Source organism: Girardinichthys multiradiatus, chromosome 7 (assembly GCF_021462225.1).
Source record: "Girardinichthys multiradiatus isolate DD_20200921_A chromosome 7, DD_fGirMul_XY1, whole genome shotgun sequence".
NCBI classification, from domain to species: domain Eukaryota; kingdom Metazoa; phylum Chordata; class Actinopteri; order Cyprinodontiformes; family Goodeidae; genus Girardinichthys; species Girardinichthys multiradiatus.
In genome coordinates this window covers 3,790,052-3,814,595 of record NC_061800.1, presented here as the reverse complement: position 1 = coordinate 3,814,595, position 24,544 = coordinate 3,790,052, and the positions used below count along the sequence as shown (strand labels likewise).

General features: G+C 42.8%; 1 protein-coding gene across 1 annotated transcript; it reads left to right on the top strand.

Moving 5' to 3' along the window:
- Positions 1–22,842: 22,842 nt before the first annotated feature.
- Positions 22,843–23,919, top strand: LOC124871868 (trace amine-associated receptor 13c-like). The gene is made up of 2 exons (XM_047371477.1): positions 22,843–23,006; positions 23,112–23,919. The coding sequence occupies exons 1-2, from the start codon at positions 22,843–22,845 to the stop codon at positions 23,917–23,919; spliced, it is 972 nt and encodes a 323-aa protein (XP_047227433.1).
- The last annotated feature ends 625 nt before the right edge of the window (positions 23,920–24,544 follow it).

Below are 24,544 nucleotides of genomic sequence, written 5' to 3'. Positions count from 1 at the left end.
AGAGGACCTTAAGAAAGATGAGGAGGAACTTAAGACCCTGCAGACCCAATTGCTAAAAATGCAGTTAGCCAAAGCAAAGCAGAAAGCAGGAGAAAAGAAGAAAGACAACAAAACTCCCAAACTAATGTATTAAGGTGTGGTTTCTCAGGGCCCCCAGACTCCTCCCTTTCCTGGCCATCAGGACACAATTGCACCGAGGTCTGCAACCTCTGGTCCTTATCATGCCCAACCAGGCCGGTTCAGGGGCAGGGGCGGGCCAAGGGGCCGTGGATTCCGTGGAGGACCACCAAGGCGATGGGGGTTGCTGACATTTGCTACTACTGTGAGGAGCAGGGTCATTGGAGCCGAGAATGTCCGTACAACCTTGAGGCATATGGGCGTGGGTATGGACCCAGAGGAGGCCCAGGGCGACGCCCGTATCGAGGACGGGTTGGTCCACCACGTGGAGGTAAACAGCAGCAACCTTCACTTCAGCTGCCAGCCTGGGATGAACCCAGCTTTGGGCCAGACCACTACTGAGGGCCCCCACAGAACCCCTCGGACAGAGGGACTGAGGACCCCTTACTGTCCGTGACAGTGTATGGACAAACTCTTCCTTTTTTGGTGGACACTGGGGCCACATGCTCAACTAATGAGCCCCTCCTACCACCCTCTCCACAAGGACTACCACTGTCATGGGGTTTTCTGGGGCTAAACAGGTCCTACCTTACACCAAAACCCTAAAAACCGCGATAGGGGGACAGACTTTGAACCACAGCTATTTGGTGTCAGCGGACACCCCTGTCAACTTATTGGGCAGAGACATGTTGATTAAAATGGGAGCCACCATGTTATGTGGACTTGATGGACTGTCTGTGCATCTGCCCAATGGAACTCAACTAGCCTGTGGCAACAATTCCCGCCTCTCTCATGGACAGTATCTCATACAACCCCTGGCTGACCCTATGGCTGACATATATTGGGTCCTCCTGCATCCAGAAACCACAGCGGGCGGAGGCATCCTCTCGTCCTTCCTTCGGTGGAAATCCTGGATCTCGACCCTGGCGCCCTACGTCTCTCCCCCTGACCCGCCACATGTCACCCTCTTCTATGACAGGAATAACTGTGAATGTTATCAGGAAAGCTTTGCTGAGGAGCTGGAGGAGACTTCCTGGGAGATCGCCACCGCAGACATTTATGTAGCCCTTGAAAGTGTCGTAGCCTCTGTGCAGCTGTCTACAGAACAGGAGAACTGGTTTAAAATGTGGTCTGATGGTGTACCCCATGTTTAACTGGCGCTCCATCCTGCTCACGAAGTCCGCGAGCTGGGAGGAGTGTTAAAACGCTCCCTAGCTCTCACTGACTGGCATTCTTTATTCACACCCAATCTATCTTATTCCCCCTCATGTAACACCTACCGCATTACTAACATGTCCACAGACGTTGGCACCTTGGAACATGTGCAACTTGAACGACATCATGGCAGAGAAAAAACAGATCATCCAATGGCTGCAGCTGTAGTTCAGAGCATGCCATCTTCACTTTGGGCTTAGGGCCCCACGGACGTGGGACTCATTCAGTGCTCTCCCATCACTTTCCAGCTTAACACTGACCGACCCATTTGAAAATCCCAGTACCCTCACAAACCAGCAGCTGAAAGTGAAATTTCTGACACCATAGAAGGGCTGTGGAACGCTGGGGTGCTGGAACCAGCTGACGGCTCTTCTTGGAACACACCCATCTTACCAGTAGAAAAGAAGGGTAGTTGGAAATGGAGAATGGCCCACAACTTGAGAGCTGTAAATGCAGCACTTTCCACTCCTACAGTTCCAGTACCCAATCCTTATGTTGCTCTTACCAATCTAAACCCCGAACATGCATGGTTCACCTGCATCGATCTGGCCAACGCTTTCTTCTGCCTTCGTCTAGCTGAGGAGTGCAGAGATATTTTTGCATTCACATATAAGTCAAACAGGTACCGCTACACTCGTTTGCCACAGGGTTTTGCTCTATCACCAGGGATATTTAATCAGGTCCTTAAGGAATCCCTCCAAGACTGTCCCCTTCCACCGAACACCACATTGGTCCAATACGTGGATGACATTCTTTTGGCAACACCCACTGTTTCTGAATGCTTGGATGCCACGGCTGTGGTACTCTCACACCAAGCAAAAGCTGGATATAAGGTCAGCAAAGCCAAACTACAAATTTGCCGGAAACAGGTGGATTTCTTGGGCAGGGTAATCTCTCAGCCCGGGACAGGAATGTCCCCTTAACATCAATCAGCTGTCCTTTCTCATCCAAAACCGGTGCGGGTGAAGAACATGCTTTCCTTCTTGGGACTCACCGGATACAGCAGGTCATTTATTCCAGGATACACTGACCTAACTGCCCCACTCCGCGACTTAGTGAAGAAACAGGGCATGCGCCTGATAGGTATTATTTAGTCAACTCAGAGGTAAGGAAACGACACAGTCAGTTATACTTGCGGCAAGGGTAGGTCACACTCTGCAGTGCAAAACTACAAAGCATTAACACTCCTCCCTCTTTATTTATACATGCTTGGTCACACACAGTTCAAACAACATTCAAGGTGGGTGTGTGTATGTGGGGTCAGAAAGGTTAGGGTTCATGTGTCTTGATTTTAGAGAAAGGAGTGAGGATTGGTGCCAGCCCCTAGATGTTGCTGATAATAGCATAACTCACCCTTCTCTCTTATCTCTTTGTCTATGACATGTGGGGGAAGAAAGCACTTAGAGCAGACACAAGTGATAAACAATATAAAAAGTCATAAAAACCCTAACAGTTCCCCCCTGTTTTAGCACGAATAAGTCATGAGTAAATACATGTAAAATGAAACACTCTGTGTAAGCACAAACCCACAGGACGGAAAACAGATTATTTCGTGGGAAACACTTACACGGTTCCTCCGCCCTAGGCAATCACCAATCATGGCAGAGTGAAACAATATAATAAAGCAAAGAAACAAAATGTAATAATAAAATATAAAATAATTAAAACAAGCCTTGTTCATATCATCATTGCACTTTTTCTCATTTCACTTAAACAGCAACGTCTTTCGATTTTCTGCTATAAGGTCATTTTATGAAGTACGAGTATGAATACACTCAGGCATTGAAGATATATTCATTTACAACATGTCATCATAATCATCTGCTTTTTGGGTCCAGTGTTCATCTTGTTCATCTCTTCTCATGTGATGTTACATCCTGTGGATCCTGTCTTAAACAGAGAAAGAGCCCTGCTACCAGGTTTAAGCTCAGGCTTATCAGTCCTGTCCACACATCACAGAAAGCCATGCTAAATTGGGCACAGGTCAGTTGTTTTCTTCGCTGGTTTGAGATCAGAATCAGAATTAGAATCAGAATCAGAAAAGCTTTATTGCCAAGTACGTTTTTGGACATACAAGGAATTTGTTTTGGCGTAGTCAGTGCAAAACAGTACAAATTAAACAGTATAAACATATCTACAATATAATATAAATATATGTGCACAGTTTTAAGTGAGTGAGAGTAAATGTAGAGTAGTATAGGATGCAAGAGCAATACAACAGTGCAGGTGATCATTGTGCAAGTATGGCAGTGCAAGTAAAGCAGGAGTCCAAGCTGAGCGTTAATGTAACGCATAGAGTTACAGGTTACAAGTGCCCTGTCAGCGAAAAAAGGGGGGGTGTGGGGGAAAGGGATAATGTCAAGGTGGTTTTCGGGCTTTGTTAACCAGGCTGGTGGCAGTTGGGAAAAAACTGTTCTTGTGGCGTGAGGTTTTGGTCCGGATGGCCCGCAGCCTCCTGCCAGAGGGGAGAGTCTCAAAGAGTCTGTGACCAGAATGGGAGGGATCAGCCAGAATCTTCCCTGCCCGCTTCAGGGTCCTGGAGGTGTACAGTTCCTTGAGCGACAGTAGACTACAGCCAATCACCTTCTCAGCAGACCGAATTATACCCTGCAGCCTGCCCTACATGTTAGACCATATGGATCAAACCCTTTTGTACTCGGTTTTCCCCTGTTACCCCGTCGGTTGGTTTGGCTCCAGTAACGGTGATATTAGCTTACAGTGGCTCTTGTGGATCCAGGATGGTCTCTCTGCGATTTTCAGAGCTGTCGGTGTGGTCAGAAGAACACGGTATGGCCCTCTCCAGCAGGGGGTGCTCCAGTCCTTTCTGTGAAGTGTCTTAATCAGGACCAGGTCCCCAGGCCTCAGGTTCTCCTGTGAAAGCGGAGCAGAATTTACTGGCAGACTACTGGACAACTGTACTTCTTTTGTTTGTAACATCTTATTCATCCATTCAGCTAATGATGTTTCCTGCTGTGCTTTTCCTATGTCATCCATTTCTGATGGCAATGTAAATGGTCTGCCATGTACTATTTCAAATGGAGTGAGACCAGTTTGATTTAACCAGGGATAGACATTCAGGCCATGGCCTCCCTGTTTCTTCCATTGTTTTCCTTAATCTATTTTTTATTGTTCCATTTGTTCGTTCAACCAGCCCAGCAGATTGTGGGTGGTAAGAACAATGTTTTTTTAACTGAAACCCTAATGCTTTAGAGCACAGTTCTATTACATTATTTACAAAATGAGTCCCATTATCGGATCTTATGATTTGTGGGATACCATATGTAGGGAAGTAATGTGTCACTAAACTCTTCGCCACTGTGAGCGCATCACAGTGTTTTGCAGGATACATCTCAACCCACTTTGAAAATGCATCTATGACCACTAAACAATATTTCTTTCCCCCTGACCATGATAACTCTATGAAATCCCTGTGTATCGTGTGAAAGGGATGGATTGCTGCTGGGAACTGGCCTCTTTTGGGTCTCATGTTCCCCTGTGGATTATGTTTGCAGCAAATAATACATGATCTACAAAAGTTTCTTGCATAGTCAGAAAAAATTATGGTATGGAAATGTAGATTTACTAAGTGTATCATTCCCCCTCTCGACACATGGGAAACCCCGTGTGTCGCATGGGCCACCGTCTTGTATAAATTCTTTGGTAATATTGGCTTATTTCCCAAATGATAAATGTCATCTTTCTTTATGGCCCCTCTATTCAGCCAAGATTTAACTTCTGCAGCTGGTGCAGATTGCTGTGAATCTTTCAGCACATCTGTATCTATAAATAAGAGATCTGACATTTTCAAAGTGAGGGGAAGCCTCGAAGCTATTTTAGCAGAAATATCAGCAAAGGTGTTCCCCTTTGTTTCCATGGTTTCATCAAATTGATGCGCTTTACATTTACAAAGTGCTATCTTTGCAGGTAGTTGGATAGCTAACAGCAGTCGTTTTAACAGATTAAAATGTGTCAATTCTGTTCCAGCTGATGTTTTAAACCCTCTATTTTCCCATATTTTGGCAAAATGGTGAACAGAACCGAATACATATTGGCTGTCTGTATAGATGATTAGGATTTTTCCTTCATATAGTTCACACGCTCTGATAACAGCATACAGCTCTGCAGTCTGTGCTGAGCATGTATGGGGTAGGGCCTGTGATTCTATAATTTTAGTTTTAGTGGTTACTGCATAACCAACTCTGTTTTTTCCATATTCATTTTTTGACGCTGATCCATCTACAAAGATTATTTGTGAGTTTTCCAGTGGTGTCTGAGAGATATCTTGCCTAGGTTTTGTATCTTCCTCAACCTTTGTTTTGCAAGAATGTGGTTTTCCATCTTCTGCTGTTGGAATTAATGTGCTAGGATTTAGTGGACCACATCTTTGCAGAGTTATATTTTGTTGTGAAAGTAACAATGAGGTCAACGTAATATGCCTTGCATGAGTCAAGAAAGGAAGTGAAGTTTGTAGCAATATAAGTGACACTGAATGAGGAACTTTCAGTGTGAGCGGGTGGCACAACACAATTTCAGCTGTCTGCCTCACGGCTTCTGCTGCTGCGATGCAGGTCTGCAGACAATTTGGAAATCCAGATGCCACAGAGTCCAATTTTTTAGAATAAAATGCTAAAGGTCTGTTTTTGAAGCCAAATGGTTGGGTTAATACAGCTTTCATATAACCCTTACATGCATCTACACAAAGTGTGAAAGGCTGGCTATAATCCAGCAGAGCTAAGGTGACTGTTGTTTGAAGCAGATTTTTTAGCTCTGTGAATGCTGCTTCTCCTTCCTTAGTCCATATGATTTTGTCTTTTAATGTCATGTCTTTGCCATAGATCATAGATTGCAAGGGTTGTACAATGGCTGCATAGTCTGGTAGCCATTCTCTGCAAAAGTTACACAGTCCCAGAAAGGACATCATTTGTTGTTTAGTTTGTGGTTTTGGGGCTTCTTGTATGGCTGTTTTTCTACTACTTAGGAGTGAACGACCATGTTGTGATAACATATGTCCCAAATAAATCACTTTCTCCTTGCAAAACTGCAGTTTATCCCTAGAGGCTTTGTGCCCCGTCTGGTAGAGATGTTTCAAAACTGTTATAGTAGCTTCCTCACAGTGTTGTTGAGTGTCTGAATCTATAAGAATATCATCTACATACAACAGGACTTGACTATGTTCAGGCACCTCACAGGTGCTCATAGAGTATCTTAAGGCTTGTGTATATACATGTGGACTTTCACTGAAGCCTTGTGGTAGTCTGGTGTAAGTGTATTTTTTTCCTTTAAACTGAAAGCCAAATAAATGCTGTGACTCTTCATGCAGTGGTACTGTAAAGAAAGCATTGCTAAGATCTACCACTGAGAAATATTTTTTATCTGGAGTTAATGAATGCAGTAATGTATGTGGATTCGGGACGTCTGGACTCGCATGTCACACAATTTTATTTATCGGTCTAAGATCCTGAACCATCCTCCACTTTCCTGTGCTGACTTTCTGCACTGGAAAGATAGGTGTGTTGCATGTAGCATCAGGTGCTTCCCTTAATATTCCTGATTTCAACATATCCTGTATTACTGGCTTAATACCCTCTTCAGCTTCTGGCTTCAAGGGGTACTGGCGAACTACTGGCCGTTCTTCAGATATTAATTTAACCTTATATGGTGGAAACCCCTTTATTAGTCCTACATCAGTCGATGATTCGGACCACGATTCAGGTGGGACAGCAGCTAAGGCAGGGTGCCTGTTGCTCTCTTTATTTTCAGCTAGGCCCTGTATCTGTCACTTTGCCTCATCCAAATGTGTCTTTGGATGAACTTTGACCATCCACCCTAAAGTGAGTTTCCAGATTCCTGTGTTAGGATATACTTTCCAGTCAGAGCTTGTTAATGCCTCATATCTCCCTCTTTCAGCACGCTGTATAAAGTTTTCTAATTCTTTCCACTGACCCCCCACAGGTTTAGTTAATGACAGATGAGGTGTACTGCCTTTAAACTGTTGAAGCTGTCTTCCTGACAGTATGATTGAGGTGGAAGATTTCCCTGTTTTGGGGTCAACATACAGATGCTGTATGGTAACAGTCTGATTATTTTCTCTGTGAAAAACAGTATCATACTGATAATCTGGCCCTGCAGTATTTTTATATCTCATGGTTACATGGAGTTCAGTATCTAGCATGTACTGTGCCTCCTGGGAAGTTTGTTTTTCTCTGGTTCTCCTCAGCAGTTCTCGAGATGTTGGTGTGGGGCCTAGATTGAGGGACCAGAAATAATGCGGCTGTGAGAGTTCATTTAGGACTAGGGCATCTTCTTCTACTACAGCTTTCATACCTGTTTCTGTTGATACTATATTTATATGCAACTTTTGCATGAGATCTCTTCCCAACAGGTTTACTGGACATTTTTGACTTATCAGAACGGGAGCTTGACAAGTACGTTTTGTCTCAGGTTCTATTATTGTTACTGGTGCACTTAGGTAATGTACCTCTGATGTGCCAGCTGCTGATCTAACATGCACTGCGGTGTTAGAATATTTTATTCCGGGTGGAGGTTTAGTTAGCACAGTTCTACATACCCCTGTATCACACAAACAGCTATATACTTTGCCATTTATTATGATGTTTTTATATGACAAATCTTGCGTCCTACTTAGTGCTATAAGTTCCAGTGCTGCTTGTATATCAACTTCCTCCATTTCGTTACTGTTTTTCTCTGCTAGTGGGGGAGGAGGTGGGGGCTGTGGCTGTAATTGTCAATTCTGGGTAGAATTGGGGTTATACACCCGCTTTTCATTACATTCTCTTGCAAAATGTCCTGGCTCATTGCAGATCCAGCAGTTTTCATCTCTTGCGCCAGGGTTTTGTAAAATTGTCCTACATTGTAAAATTGTCCTACATTCTCTAGCACAATGCCCTATTTTTCCACACCTCAGACACACATTGCTCTGTGTGTAACTGTGTCGTGGCCCTCCTCTTCCTCCTCTGTGACCTCTAAATCCCCTCCGTCCTCTTTGCCCACTTGCCCCTAAGCGATGCAAAGCCATTAAACTGTCTTGCATTCCAAACGTATCTGTCTTCCTACCTCTCTGTGTTTTATGAGCGTGCTCCACGTATTCCAAAGCTTGTGTAACAGTTCCTGTATTTTGATGAACCTAGTGTTTATCTATATACCGTCTGAGTTCAATTTTAAGGCCTTGCAAAAAGGCTCTCAACTGTTGCTGATAGGCTCCTGCCTCTGCTTCATCATATGGTATAGCAGAGTTTGCTCTAAAAACACGTCTTATCCTATCCAAAAAATCTTGTGGGTCCTCTTCCTCCTTCTGTTTGCATTGTGAGATTTTACCATAATCTGCTGTCTGTATATAAACTCTTCGAATTCTTTCAAAGAGTAAGCGTAAGGCGTCCCTTCAATCTAGTGAATTATGTGCTAGTATGTCACCATTATCATCGCATCCAGTGAAACCTCCTGCTACTCTGCACCAGCGATGACCAAACAGCTGGGTAAAACACTGGAGCATCTCTCTGCCATTAAGATGAAAACTTCCTCTGAGTTCTGTAATAGCGTCTAGAAATTCTTCCACGCCTTCTTGTATCGATGGGATACCTTTTAAAGCAGCAGTTCTGTCTTCCTGTGTCCATGGTCTATAAACTAGAATAGTTGGCGGCTGCCGGTGATTAGCGTCACCTATGTTTGGATTTGCTACTTCAACTAGAGGGAATGTGTCTCCCTCTAAATTTATTCCAGATGGATGAAATTTCTGTTCGTGAGCCATTAACGCTTCGCCTGGGTATATGCTGGGGGTAGTTTTCTTATTTTGACTCCTAGTTTGCACTCCTGTGTCCCACCAGGAATTAGGAGACCAGGGCTCACTAGAAGAGCTCTGTTCTTCTGTTTTAGAAGGATTACTTAATTTTTCTTGCTTACTTATAGGAGTTTTAGGAACAGCTCCTTCCATCTCTCCTCCAATTTGCTGTGCTCCAGCTGCCTGCTATGCAGCTGTCTGCACGGCAGGGGGCTGAACACCTTGCTGTCTGGATGCAACCACTGTTTCCTCATGTGGGCACACCAAGACTGCAGCTGTCAGCTTCTCCTGTCGCCTCTCCTCCTTATCTTGCCTCTGAATGTTTCTTAATTTACTTTGTTCCAGCCATTTGTCTGAAAATTTATACCTTTCTCTTTTCCTTTTTAGTTGGTTTCTTGGTATTCATTATTTCTAATTTTAAATCCCTTTGCAATTTTAAGATATCGTTAATATTTAGTTTACCCAAGAAACCATGTTTTTTGTTCCATCTATGACAGATTATACCTGCTCCTTTTACATAATTCTCCATAAACTTTACATCCCCTTCTAAGTTAGTTAGTTTACTTTTTTTCTTCCCCATGATGTTTAATTTTAGTTCACAATACTATAAATGTCCCAGATAGAGGTTCACTGGCATGAGATTCAAGGAGAGGACATTAACACGCCCTTCTACTGCGACTAACCCGCAGCGGTGTTAATTTTCTGGGATTAAACCCGACCTTTATCTCCAAGAATCACCAATACGTCTTTCTATTCTGGGCAAAAGAAAACACAAGACCAGCAAAATCCTACTAAGATTCTTCCAAATGCTTAGTCTTCCAAACACACAAAACAACACTCACACAGTTAGTATTTTAACATATTTATGTCCCTTCAGCAATATGTATGGTCGACCTAGTTTAGTTGATGAGCTCCCTTTATTATTTAACACTTAATTTCATTCCCTTCCGGCGGAATGTTACCAACCAAATTATCCAGTTCACTTTACGGCGCCTAGTTGTTTTTAATCTCTTTACGGCGAGATAACTACCTAAATTTATCACTATTTCTTTGCGGCGAAAAAACACTTTTCCAATGCAGTCTCCTTTCGGCGAGACACTACCAAACGACTTTTAAGTACTTTTCTTCTTTCATTTATATAGCGCTTAATCTTATCTCATGTACTGTATTTTAAAACTGTCTCACCTCGGAGTTGACTTCTAGGTGACTCTGTCGGACCTCCAGAGTCACCCGGCGCAGAGTAAGACAATAATCCACCGGCCAGATGCGAACGTCACACACCGGGATTTTCAGCCACCAGGCCTAGATGCGGCTTTGCGGCAGAGGTTAACTCGACGTCAGGCTGCTCCCGGAGATCCGCCAGTCACTGCAAAGAAAGATAAAATCAGTTTAGTTCTTATAATATCCGTCTCGAAGGACCAAATTAATGATAGGTATTATTTAGTCAACTCAGAGGTAAGGAAACGACACAGTCAGTTATACTTGCGGCAAGGGTAGGTCACACTCTGCAGTGCAAAACTACAAAGTATTAACACTCCTCCCTCTTTATTTATACATGCTTGGTCACACACAGTTCAAACAACATTCAAGGTGTGTGTGTGTGTGTGTGTGTGGGGTCAGAAAGGTTAGGGTTCATGTGTCTTGATTTTAGAGAAAGGAGTGAGGATTGGTGCCAGTCCCTAGATGTTGCTGATAATAGCATAACTCACCCTTCTCTCTTATCTCTTTGTCTATGACATGTGGGGGAAGAAAGCACTTAGAGCAGACACAAGTGATAAACAATATAAAAAGTCATAAAAACCCTAACAGCGCCATTTGACAGCGCCTTTAGAATGGACAACAGAAGCAGAGAAAGCATTTATTGCTCTTAAAACCAGCCTTTCCCAAGCTGCTCACTTGGCACATCCAGACTACACATTGCCCTTTCACCTGGATGTTTCTGTAACAGCACACACCGCAAACGGGGTGCTGTTCCAGAAAAAAGGGGGAGTAAGAACAGTGCTAATGTATATTAGCGTGATGCTAGACAACATGGAACAAAGACACCATAAATGTACCAGACATGCAGCAGGGTTGGCAAAAATAATCCAAAAAACAGCCCACGTAGTGATGGGACATCCACTACATATTGTAACATCACATGGGGTAGTGGCATTTGTCAATTCCAAAACTTTCACACTCTCACCATTGAGACAACAAAGATTGAGTAAGGTGCTGGAGGCGCCAAATATCATCTACAGCCATGAAGGGATCAACATGGCAGACAGAATGACAGAAGGAGAGCCCCACGTATGCGCCGAACAAGTTGAGGTAAGTGAGAAAAGCAGACCAGACCTACAAGGAGAACCACTGACAGAAGCAAGAAACCTGTACACAGATGGCTGTTGTTTTAGACATGACACAGAGGGTCTGAAAGCCACCTATGCGGTGGTGGAAGACACAGGAACAAACTTTGTGACTCTTAAGGCAGAAGGGCTGACAGGCACCCAATCAGCACAGAGAGCAGAGGTGCTAGCAGTAATAGCAGCCCTAGAACTAGGGGAAGGACAAAAAGTGAACATCTACACAGATTCAGCTTATGTCACGGGAGCAGCGCACGTGGAACTAAAGCAATGGATGAGAACAGGGTTTAGAACAGCAGGACAAAAACCCATTAAACATGAGCAAGAAATGAGAAGATTAGCTGAGGCCCTACTACTTCCCCAAGAAGTAGTGGTCATAAAATGCAAAGGACATGATAACAGCTACACTAGGGTGGCTCAAGGAAATCAAGCTGCAGACCAAGCAGCCAAAACCAAAGCTGGATATCTGCCCATACACATCTTGATGAACTCTGAAGTTGAATGGACACCAGAACCGACTCTGGAGGAGGTGAGTAGACTGCAAAAGGGGGCCTCACCGGAAGAGAAATTAGTCTGGAAGGCAAGATGGGGAAGAAAAGACCAGGATGAACTATGGAGAAGTCCAGACCGACGTCCCATCCTACCCCCAGGGTTGACCACAGCAACGCTGGAAGAAGCACATGGACCGGGACATGCAGGAACTGCACAAATGATGAAGAGTCTTGAGCACTGGTGGCATCCATACCTGAAACAAACGGTAGGTCATTGGATAAGCTCGTGTAGCACCTGCCAACAATTCAATGTGAGACCCACTCTGAAGCCTGCACCAGGTAAGTTCCCTGTGGACCCGGTAGCAGGTAAGGAAATCATCATAGACTACACAGACATGACTGAAAGAGTGAATGGGTTCAGATATCTTTTGGTGTGTGGATGCGTTCACCGGTTGGCCAGAGGCCTGGCCAGCAAAAAAGGAAGACAGCAAAACAGTGGTGAAGTGTCTGATTAATCACTACCTCCCCAGGCACGGTTTTCCTGTGAAAATCAGGTCAGATAACGGCACACACTTCAAAAATGAAGAACGTAGAGAGGTTGAAAAGTTCTTGGGACTGAGACATTCCTTTGGAACAGTGTACCACCCCCAATCTCAAGGGAAGGTGGAAAGGATGAACCAGACAATTAAAACCAAATTGGCTAAGATCTGTGCACAGACTAAAATGAATTGGGTCACAGCATTACCTTTAGCTTTGATGTCAGTAAGAAGCTCAGTGAGCCAAAGACATGGGTTGACGCCCCATGAACTGCAGACTGGAAGACCGTTTCCAGGCCCAAAAACCAGGTTACCTTTTCTGACTGAATGTGAACGATCTATGTCACACCGTGATTACTATCGATCTCTCCAAAGCTTTGTTGCAGCATTCTCAAAACAGGTGGCCTCCCAACCATCCGAGGCTCGAGCCACCACCTCAGACGCGGAGTGGATCCTTCTGATAGTCATCAAACGGAAGTGGTCAGAGCCCAGGTGGACGGGTCCATTCCAGGTCACAGAGAGAACCTCACATGTGGTGAGGGTCAAGGGCAAAGGAGACACGTTGTATCATTGGAGCCAGTGTGCAGCAGCAGAGGCACCACAGAGATTGCTGCCAGAGGTCCAGCAGAACCTGAGGGACAACACCAGCCCACCAGAAGACCTTTCTCACCCAATTCAAGGGGCAGAATAATCCCCTAGGGTGAGAAAGCATTCATTTACACCTAAAGGTTAGTCTACACCTCAGGTGCACCGTCAGATCAGTGATCCCACCAATCGGGGCAGAATAATCCCCTGGTGAGACCACTTAGCTCCAGGTCAGTCTACACCTGTGAGTGAAGACCAGGACATCACACAGAAGAGGCGGATGTGATTGAGCTTTCCTCTCTTTCACTGGTGGTCGTAGATGCTCTCCCACCGAAGAACTAAACTGAACACTCTGAACTTTAAAAAAAAAAAAGAGGTCTTTTGTGTTAATTCTTATCTTCCTTTGCAGGTACCTTTGAAAAGAATGGGAGGTAAAAATCTAGGACCCAGGCCCTTTAAGGGTTGGGTCACGGGAGGTATAGGTGTTTTATCATTTTTCATTGTCACATTGATTTGAGGTTTGTATTGTGAACTGCCTTACCAAACATGTACCAGTCATCATCAAAATAAAATATCCAGGCGGAGCGTGTCCCCTCCTCCCACAGAGAAGTGCCTTGGAGATTTTGGCGGAATTGAGTTAAATTACACCCTAGGATCGACTACCACCTTCCAAATTGACCTCTGCAACGTCATAAATTGTGGCGACGAGTTCACTCATTTCACAAAAGTAGACTTTTACTTATGCGCCAAAGAACAAACCTCAGTTTATTGCGCGGATAACACCACCAATAGGGTAACAAAGTCTGGTAATCCTCCTTTATGCGAAGGGACGTAGGGAGAGGTTATAACATGGAGCGGACACACCTGGATCCCCACCAAATCTTCCTTGAACACACAACAAAAAGCTCACTCTGAAAAATTCTTTCTGACCCATGGAGTGCTCCCAGGGAAAGGCGAAGGCGTTAAGATCCCCTTATTACTGACCATAAAGGGTCTACCACGGGGTTTGTTGGAAGAATCCCATCAATGGAACGAAGTAGTATATCTGGCTCTAGGTATTCACTTCAACACAGGATGGTATATGGGATATGACCCTCAGGAACTGATTAAAGTTAATTCCAATAAAAACACCACCACTGACCATGGTAAAACCATCAAAATAGATTATTCCACCCTACAACCTTTAGACATTATTCAGATGGCTAAGGGATATTCAGATGATAACTTATTTCTTAAATGGATCGCTCAAACAGCAAAAGAACAAAGCAAAGCTGACTGAGTGGCCTGTGCCTCGGCCCGACCACATCTTACCACAGATCCCGCCCCTCTGTATCCAGAAGACACGTGGGGTTACAATTGTATGATACAACTAACTAAGGAGGCCCCACCAGCTAACTGCACCACACTAGCCAGCATTTTTCCTCCCATCCCCAATAACACTAAAACGGGACCATTTACCCCTCAACGAAGAAATGGCACATACACTTGCTTTAACTTCACTTCCACAACACCACAGGCAAATGTAGGACAAATTCCTCGCAATTGGTGTAACATCACGGTGCCAGGCTCAGTGATAGGTCCCTGGGCAAGATCAGAACTCTACTATTATTGCGGAGACCATAGACTGCTCACTAATATCCCACAAGAGACTGTAGGATTGTGTGCCATGGTTAGGCTACAGGCACCACTGCTCCTGATAGGACCTAATATAACATCTGCCACGACCACTCATAATAAGACCAGGGCGTTAACACGTAGAAGAAGAAGGCACGAAAAGGAGCGCAGGAACCTTTGACCTAAGTCAAGGCTCCCCCACTTACATTGATGCCATAGGAGTACCACGGGGAGTGCCAAATGAATATAAAATCGCGGATCAAATCTCAACAAGTTTTGAAAATATCCCAATAATTGCAGCCTTTTTTCCGGTGACCCCAAATAAAAACGTAGACCGCATCAACTACATCCATTACAATGTTTTACATCTAGCTAACCTAACAAGGGATGTAGTAGAAGTCCTGTCTGAACAATTGGCACCAACCTCCCTCATGGCTGTGCACAACCGAATGGCATTAGATATGTTGTTAGCAGAAAAAGGGGGCGTCTGTTCGATGTTTGGGGATATGTGTTGCACTTTTATTCCCAACAACACTGCACCTGATGGTTCTGTCTCAAAAGCTTTAGAAGGGTTAAAAACACTTTCCGCGACCATGCATGAGCACTCAGGAATAGACAATCCGTTAGAAGACTGGATGACGGGCATGTTTGGACACTGGAAAGGGTTGATTATGTCATTGTTTATATCCATTGCTGTTTTTGTAGCTATTATGGTGACCTGTGGATGTTGCTGTGTGCCATGTATAAGATCTTTGATTGTTCGCTTTATTACTACAACCATTGAAGGGAAAACCCCACCTCCTCCTTCCCATATGATGCCTTTGCTTGCGGTTGATGCTAACGAGGAGGAGGACGAAGATTAACCCGTAAGACTAATTGACAGGGCGTCTGATATGTATTACTGTCTAGGGAGCAGAAGGATGGTAGAATATTACATTGGCATATTTGGACAGACAATGGAATAAAGCACGGATGGACACCCTCCAGTTAGAGGGGTCAATACTCCCTGTCAAGACTTAGAAGGTTGTAAGCATCCTTGGAACTACAAAGGCTGGACAGGCAATAGTCCCTGGGCACATGGCATGGCATTGGAGGCAGGGTCAAAAAGCATGATGACAAACATTTCCTTCTGCTCCACAGGTTGTAATGACTGTTCAAATCTTTTATGAAGCATCCTCAAGTAGTGGTGAAGTCTTAGGAGACTTCAAAAGGGGGAAATTGTGGAGATATATTATGTGTGTGCATCATTATTATTACTATGTTCATAGCCAGTGTGGGAAATAAAATGTGTAACATGTGTTAGTATAAGACATTGTGTATTGTGTGGCCTGCAGAAGTATTTCTCACAGGAGAGGTGAAGTGGAAAATTACTGAGAACTGCAGGAGTGTGTGAAAATTGGTGATAAGTGTTACTCCCTGCTTATATCGGTAGATACGGGATGCAGCTGGTGGACAATACCTGTCTAAATATGGTCTGCCGGAAAAATGCGTACGTGACTATGTGTAGAAAATATTGTAAACAAGTGCGCTGCCCATTTTTCGTGTGTGTTTTAATAAAAGACATGAGCCCAGTGAGAGGAGTCAGAAGAAGTCTCGGTGTATCCTATCTACATGAGCTCTTCCCCTGGGCCCAGGTAATTGAATGACATACAGCTGTCTCCGTGTGATTTATTCTAATGTGTTGTGAATTTCTCCAGGTTACGGTGAATAAACGAACGCGCAGAAGGCCCCGGTAAAGGGGTACTTCAACACTATCGAAAAAATATCTCCTGGATGTTATGTAAAAATGGCGCTCTTTCCCAGCACCCCCGAACACCTGTGACCCAGATAAGACTTTGCGGCCAATTGAGAAAACTTCCATCTCTCTCCTCAAGGACAATGGCGCTCTATCTGTGTTGACAGTCTAATTCTTGCACACACACTCACAGTTATATATTCGTACACCCAGGATTCTACTGCACTCTCGCAAAATATTTTATTCTTGTGTGTTGCTTAGCCCTGCACGTAATTGTGTGATTTCATTACTTTTTCATAGATTTTTTGTTTTATCAGAAGGATTACCAGCGAAAACCAAACATTATTAGTAATTTGGACTATAGCTGCTCTTACACCAATGACACAGCTTTCTTAATTAGACTACAATGGACTGTTATTGCTTAGTTCAACTTCAGTACCAGTAAAAGCAATATATTATTAGCACCTGAAAATGTGTATTAAAGCAGTTTATACCAGTGACTCAGCTTCCCTAGTTAGAGTTCAGTGGAATGATGAGTCTATCAATATTATCTTCTTTTAGCGTAAGATGCTTTATTATTAAGAGTGACTTTCACATGACTTTCACTCATGTGGCCCACATCATTCATACCTTGGCCCTTCATTCATTCCTGTCACACTCTTCTCAACCACATGTTTTCAACCCTCAAACACAATCTTTCGATTCCTATTGTTCCTGAACCCCAGAGATCTCATGTTCTAAGTAATAATTTGTCAATGGACCCATTTGTCGGGCTGGTCCCAGCCACCTTTTCAGGCCTTCTTCACCTAGGAGAAAAATAAATGTTTAGGGTTATCACTGACATCATCAGGCAATATAGTGGGATGACTCTTCATCAACCTTTCCAGAGAAATCATGAGTATTGTGACCAGCAATGCCTGAAAATAAACAGTTTGATCATACGGCCATCCCAGTACAACAAATCACAAACTTGATTAGTGAAATCAGCATTTTTATTTCTTTCACCATCTTCATTTCACAAGACATAATCATATTTGTACAGTTATTTCCATTATTGTTATTTACAAAGAAGACAAAAATAAACAACATTCCAGTCTTGCTGTGTACCAGCTTATTAAGGAGTAATAGAAGATAAAAAGCAAATAGATTAGTTATAAACAGAATAATGCCGTTCGGAAAAAGGAAAGGATAGCCTACCTTTGTAGCACCTGGTGGTCTGATGCAAACACTATGAATACTTGGCCTCTCATCACCCTTTTGCAGCATCGAGTAGTGAAAGTTGGAACATTAATTTGTACTTCTGCCCACCATAATAAACCGATTTATGCATAAAAAATGACTGTGCCACCTAAACATTATAAGTTAAGTTTTCAATCCAACTTTCCTTTCATTTTCTTATCCATCATTCTATTCTATTCTTTTTTTTTTTTACTTCTGTTGTTTGATTTTCTGTATCACTGCAATGCCCCTCCTTATGCACAGCGCCCTGAGTGCCTTGTTGCTGAAAAGCGCCATACAAACAAACCTGACTTGAGCCGACATAAATTGGTATGCATAATCCGCCAGGGATTTTATTGTTTTTAATTAAATCAACTCTATCATTTAATGCAACTACCACTTTTGGTGAAAACCAAGTTTTAAGCATAGGACATTAATTTTAATCTTGTCAGAAGGCAATGGTAGATTTATTCTTTTCAAATTATAGAGTTAACAGCCTTTTTCCTCCTACTGTAAGTCTTAAATGAGTTAAAGTTTTTCCAAGTTTAATCACTGCCATTATTTGTTGTACAGTTTTCAAAAAATCATCTTGTGGAGTCGGATAAAATCTGAGTCTAACTGGTCAAACTAAATTCCTAAATTTAATATTGTTTGAAAGCCTGTTGCCTTAAAATTGTCACATTATTGTTCCATAGAAAGTTTTTCCCTTCCTTTCCCTTGTAAAAGAGTTTTCACACAACTGGTGCAGCCAATCCTAGAACATGCAGATGTTATTTATGGCCATGCCACAGAAACTAATCTTCATCCCCTCAAACTTTCAAATACTCTGTATTTAGAAATACAGGTCCTTCTCAAAAAATTAGCATATTGTGATAAAGTTCATTATTTTCCATAATGTCATGATGAAAATTTAACATTCATATATTTTAGATTCATTGCACACTAACTGAAATATTTCAGATGATTTTGGCATACAGCTCATGAAAACCCAAAATTCCTATCTCACAAAATTAGCATATCATTGAAAGGGTCTCTAAACGAGCTATGAACCTAATCATCTGAATCAACGAGTTAAATCTAAACACCCGCAAAAGATTCCTGAGGCCTTTAAAACTCCCAGCCTGGTTCATCACTCAAAACCCCAATCATGGGTAAGACTGCCGACCTGACTGCTGTCCAGAAGGTCACTATTGACACCCTCAAGCAAGAGGGTAAGACACAGAAAGAAATTTCTGAACGAATAGGTTGTTCCCAGAGTGCTGTATCAAGGCACCTCAGTGGGAAGTCTGTGGGAAGGAAAAAGTCTGGCAGAAAACACTGCACAATGAGAAGAGGTGACCGGACCCTGAGGAAGATTGTGGAGAAGGGCCGATTCCAGACCTTGGGGGACCTGCGGAAGCAGTGGACTGAGTCTGGAGTAGAAACATCCAGAACCACCGTGCACAGCCGTGTGCAGGAAATGGGCTACAGGTGCCGCATTCCCCAGACCTGGGCTACAGAGAAGCAGCACTGGACTGTTGCTCAGTGGTCCAAAGTACTTTTTGCGGATGAAAGCAAATTCTGCATGTCATTCGGAAATCAAGGTGCCAGAGTCTGGAGGAAGACTGGGGAGAAGGAAATGCCAAAATGCCAGAAGTCCAGTGTCAAGTACCCACAGTCAGTGATGGTCTGGGGTGCCGTGTCAGCTGCTGGTGTTGGTCCACTGTGTTTTATCAAGGGCAGGGTCAATGCAGCTAGCTATCAGGAGATTTTGGAGCACTTCATGCTTCCATCTGCTGAAAAGCTTTATGGAGATGAAGATTTCATTTTTCAGCACGACCTGGCACCTGCTCACAGTGCCAAAACCACTGGTAAATGGTGTACTGACCATGGTATCACTGTGCTCAATTGGCCTGCCAACTTTCCTGACCTGAACCCCATAGAGAATCTGTGGGATATTGTGAAGAGAACGTTGAGAGACTCAAGACCCAACACTCTGGATGAGCTAAAGGCCGCTATCGAAACATCTTGGGCCTCCATAAGACCTCAGCAGTGCCACAGGCTGATTGCCTCCATGCCACGCCGCATTGAAGCAGTCATTTCTGCAAAAGGATTCCCGACCAAGTATTGAGTGCATAACTGTACATGATTATTTGAAGGTTGACGTTTTTTGTATTAAAAACACTTTTCTTTTATTGGTCGGATGAAATATGCTAATTTTGTGAGATAGGAATTTTGGGTTTTCATGAGCTGTATGCCAAAATCATCCGTTTTAAGACAATGAAAGACCTGAAATATTTCAGTTAGTGTGCAATGAATCTAAAATATATGAATATAAAATTTTCATCATTACATTATAGAAAATAATGAACTTTATCACAATATGCTAATGTTTTGAGAAGGACCTGTACTTAATCCAGTTTGATTCACAATATGGCCTGAGAAATACTAATCAGTAATACAAATTTTCTGTGGCGGTGCTCATTCAAAGAACTCCTGCCACCACAATCACATATTCCAGACTGTCTTGACTTAAAAGCACCTCTTCATACACATTAAAGTGAATGCTCTCATAGCTGCTCTTAGAAAATCACCCTGAGGAGACTGTGGTCTTTCACATCAGTGGGTTTGCACATAGTTTTCACTCAAGCGTAGAAATAATTCCTAATTAAACCCACCACTGTTAACTGTATCACGTTCTGAAAGAGCAGACTGGAGACTTAGACACTCATCTACCTAAGGAAGTTAAAGAAGAATACATGATAGGCCCATCCAGCCAGCCACCCTTCCCCATTTCTTGTGTCCGCCCAAGCAACAGCGCCACATGCAAATACTCTGGTAAGAAGATACTAATTATTTATCTATCAGCTCCTCATGGCTCCCACATTCTTAAAATCAACAACATTCCATTCCCAGATTTTTCCATGCTGTATGCAACTGTCTATCATGTATGCAACATCTATCATTCCTGGAAAGGAGCCTACTACATTGCAGTATGAGTTACCTTTGGCTGCAGAAGTAGCCCAAAAATATTCAACTCTCTTTCAGAAGCATCATGCTGGATCCTCAAGAATAACTGCTGTATAAGCTCCCTTATGTTCTTCACCCTCTTGACGAATTCCTGATTGAAACCTCACTATGGACTCTGTGCTCTAACTGAAGCTTTATTGGAACCTGGCACTCCTCTCTGAGGAAAAAAAACCATCATTGTTTGGGCATTACTCCTGATCCATTCTCTTTTCAGCTCTGACAGGTGTTGCAAACAACAGTTGCGAACACATCTCGGCCACTGCAACAATGCCATCCATATCATTGCTCAAGGAAAATCCTTCATTTCAAATCTCTTCTCTAAAGCAGCTAACATCCCGCCTCTTCACAACCCATTCTTTCCTGATTACTCATGCAAAACGAAAAATATATATTTGGCATCACTTTCTTTCCTGTCGGAACAACATTTTCATTACTAATCCTGATGACATTCAGCTCTACAAAGATGCCTTCCATATGTTTTGGTGGCTACTACAATGGTTTGCATCTAAGCGGCCCCCAAAATTCAGATTTTTACAGTCACAGCCAATTTCGCCCTCATCAGCTCTTTACAAGCTTTATCCCATTATCATCACGACAATCCTTAAGCTGCATCAGATCTCCTCAGTCGTTGCATCCTCACACTTTCTTTTGGCCATTCATCTCATTCTACTGACCTGACTCTTTCAGATCTTTCCATTCATAGTTATCAAAACCGAACAGCTGGTAATCTTTTTTCCAATCTATCTCTTCCATCTTAGCTCCTTTCTCAGCCCCTAACGAACCCAAACACCTCACCTCAAGTACCACTTTTCATTACTGAGTCAGAAAGTCCTGCTACAAGATTCTGGCTCATTAAACCCAACTTCTACACTGGTCCAGCGTTTCACCAGAACTTCATTCAGTCCACTCCTATATGGAAGCTGTGTTCATAGCATCCAGTCAAGACATCTGCAATCAAACTATTCAAATTCTCGGACATAGGTCATCCAATGCATACCGTTCCTTTATCCATAATACATGTCTAGGTGATAGACTAGTATAGTCTAGGTGACTTGTATCAAGCTCACTCTGTCCTCTGTTTCATTCATTTCTGAAATTTTGGGGGTCCCAAGTGGGATCGGAAAAAGCTATTTCCTGAAAACTGCACCCCACGCTGAGTCTTGTCATCCGAGGTTTTCATCAGGCAAGTCTTCCCAGATGACCCATCTTAACACCCAATCCATACATTCCCTTGACTCCTTCTTTTAATCAGCCTTCATCGATTTGTCAAATTTATAGATTTGTGGCATGGTCCTTGCTGGTGAACTAACAAATTGTAAGAAAATACCTCTTGCTCTGGAACAGTTGCTTATCATTCAAAAATTAAGAGAAAAAAAGTATGAAAGGAAGACAGATAACCTAAATAGTCAGAATCAGAATAATTAGAATCAACTTCATTGGCCAAGTTTGTGTGCACAAACAAGGAATTTGTCTTTGGTTTCCATCACTTACATTGAATATCAACATCAGTTCAAACACCAACCTAAATGTGTAAAAACAATGCATTGATGAATATACAAAATGGAAGGCAGGTTGTGAAAGTGCAAATATGCATATTTGTTTTCAGCAGAGTAGATGACTACTTTTACTATGAGGTGTTCATTCTGTTCAAAAGAGAGACATCCTGGGGGAAAAAAACATCTCTGTGGCAACTAGTTTATGCCATTAGCATTCTGTAACATCGACCTGAAGGGAATAGTCTAAATAGTTTGTGTTAACCCTGTATAGGTCCTGAATGGAAGGAAGGTCAGTCCACTGTCATCTCCACTGTCTTTAGCGGGTTTAGTTCCAGGTGCTTTTGAGCACAGCAGTGGACCAGCCAATCCACCTCCTGTCCACTGTCCATCCATCACTGTCCTGGCTCAGACCAATAACAGTGGTGTCATCTGCAAACTTTAAGGGTTTCACAGATGGGTCTGCTGAGGTGCAGTCATTTGTCTACAGAGAAGAGTGGGGGTGTTGGGGTGAAGTGGGGAACATGAAACTGAAGGTTTCTAAAAAGAAAATGAAGAAACCCCAGCATATCTCTATGGAGTAAATTATGCAGCTAAGCCGTGGAGACAGAAGAGGAGGGTGGAGATGACATAACAGGATGACAAAAAAACTGGAGGTTTCCATAGTTTATTGTCTTGTTCCACCAGAGATGATGGAGGAAGGTAAACTCTGCTTCCCAGAGGTCTATAACTCCTCCTGCAGGAGGCTTAATCTTCCTCACTTTGAGGTTGTCCTCATATACATTGTGCTATCCTCCATTTCTGTCCTCACTGCATTTCTTAACTTGATGGTTATCATCTCAATCTCACACTTCAGGTACCCGTACAGCATTTTTAAAGAGTGTGTTCATGCTTCAGACTTTGCAGTTAAGAAGTTATAGAACATATAGACACCTAAAAGCACATTTCTGTTCTTCCACAGGCAGCTGCACACTTCTACCAACCTCCTACTCCTCTCATTGGCAACCTCAGACTTTTCTGTGGGCCTCTTATTGTTTTTTCAAACTGTGCTCATAGACGGCTGCTGGTTCCTCGGTGACCTTATGTGTACTGTGTATCAATATTTAGCATATGTTATCACCTCTGCATCAATAGGAACCATGGTGCTTATATCTTTTGACCGATATGTTGCCATTTGTTACCCTCTGCATTATTCTTCCAAAATCACGCAAGGCAGAGTAAAGATCTGCATCCTCCTATGCTGGATCTGTTCTTGGATATTTCAAAGTCTGATTCTGATGGACAACTTAAAACAACCAGGAAGGTATAACTCTTGCGTCGGAGAGTGTGCCTTTGTCATTAACTACATTGCAGGATATGCTGATCTTGCATTTTCCTTTACTGCTCCAATCAGCATTATTGTCATTTTGTACCTCAGAGTGTTTGTGGTAGCCATGTCTCAGTCTCGAGCCATGCGCTCTCACATTGCAGCCGTCAATCCCCAACATTCAGTGACAGCTATAAAATCCCAGGTGAAGGCAGCAAAAACTCTTGGTCTCGTAGTGTTGGTATTTCTGCTATGTATGTGCCCATATTATTGTGTTGCTCTCTCAGGGAACGATAACACTCTAAGTGCTTCATCTGCCACATTTGTAATATGTTTGTTCTACTTTAACTCCTGCTTAAACCCCATCATCTATGCCTTTTTTTACCCCTGGTTCAGAAAATCCATTAAGCTCATTTGTACTCTTCAGATATTCCATCCTGACTCCTGTGACACCAAGCTGTAGTAATATGGCTGTATCTGATATCTATTTTTGTTGATGAGAAACTCAATAAAAGATGTAAAGCTCTGTAAAGTTGAGACATAGTTTGTTTTTAAACACAGTCATATTACTCTATATAGGTCTTTATATTCTGAACATTATACCATAAAATAGAAAAACTGTAGTTAAACTGTATTTATTCTGTGTAGGAAGATGTCTTGTGATTTTTGAATACAGATAAAGATGATTGGGGCTCATTAAATGGGTTTAATCAACATTACTTTCAACATCTCTATAAGGGTACATTTAGATCTGAAGGTTTGGTTAAAAATGTATTTTAATCTTTTCTGGGCTAAATAAACTCAAGATATTGAACAGCCATAAGAAATGTACAGGGATATCCAATATTACGCAGTAATGTAGAAACAAAGATTCCCACTACCTAAAGTATTGTATCAGTATTGTATCAACTTTTACCTCATCCACAGATTATTAGCCTTAAATTGTTGGGAATCATCAAGATGCATTTTGGGGAATGTAAAGTGTACCTTTATGTAATTTTTGGTTAGCAGTGGTTTTGGCCTTGTAACTCTCCCATGGAGGCATTTTTTGCCCACTCTCCTTAATGTTAAATCTTAAACACTGACAC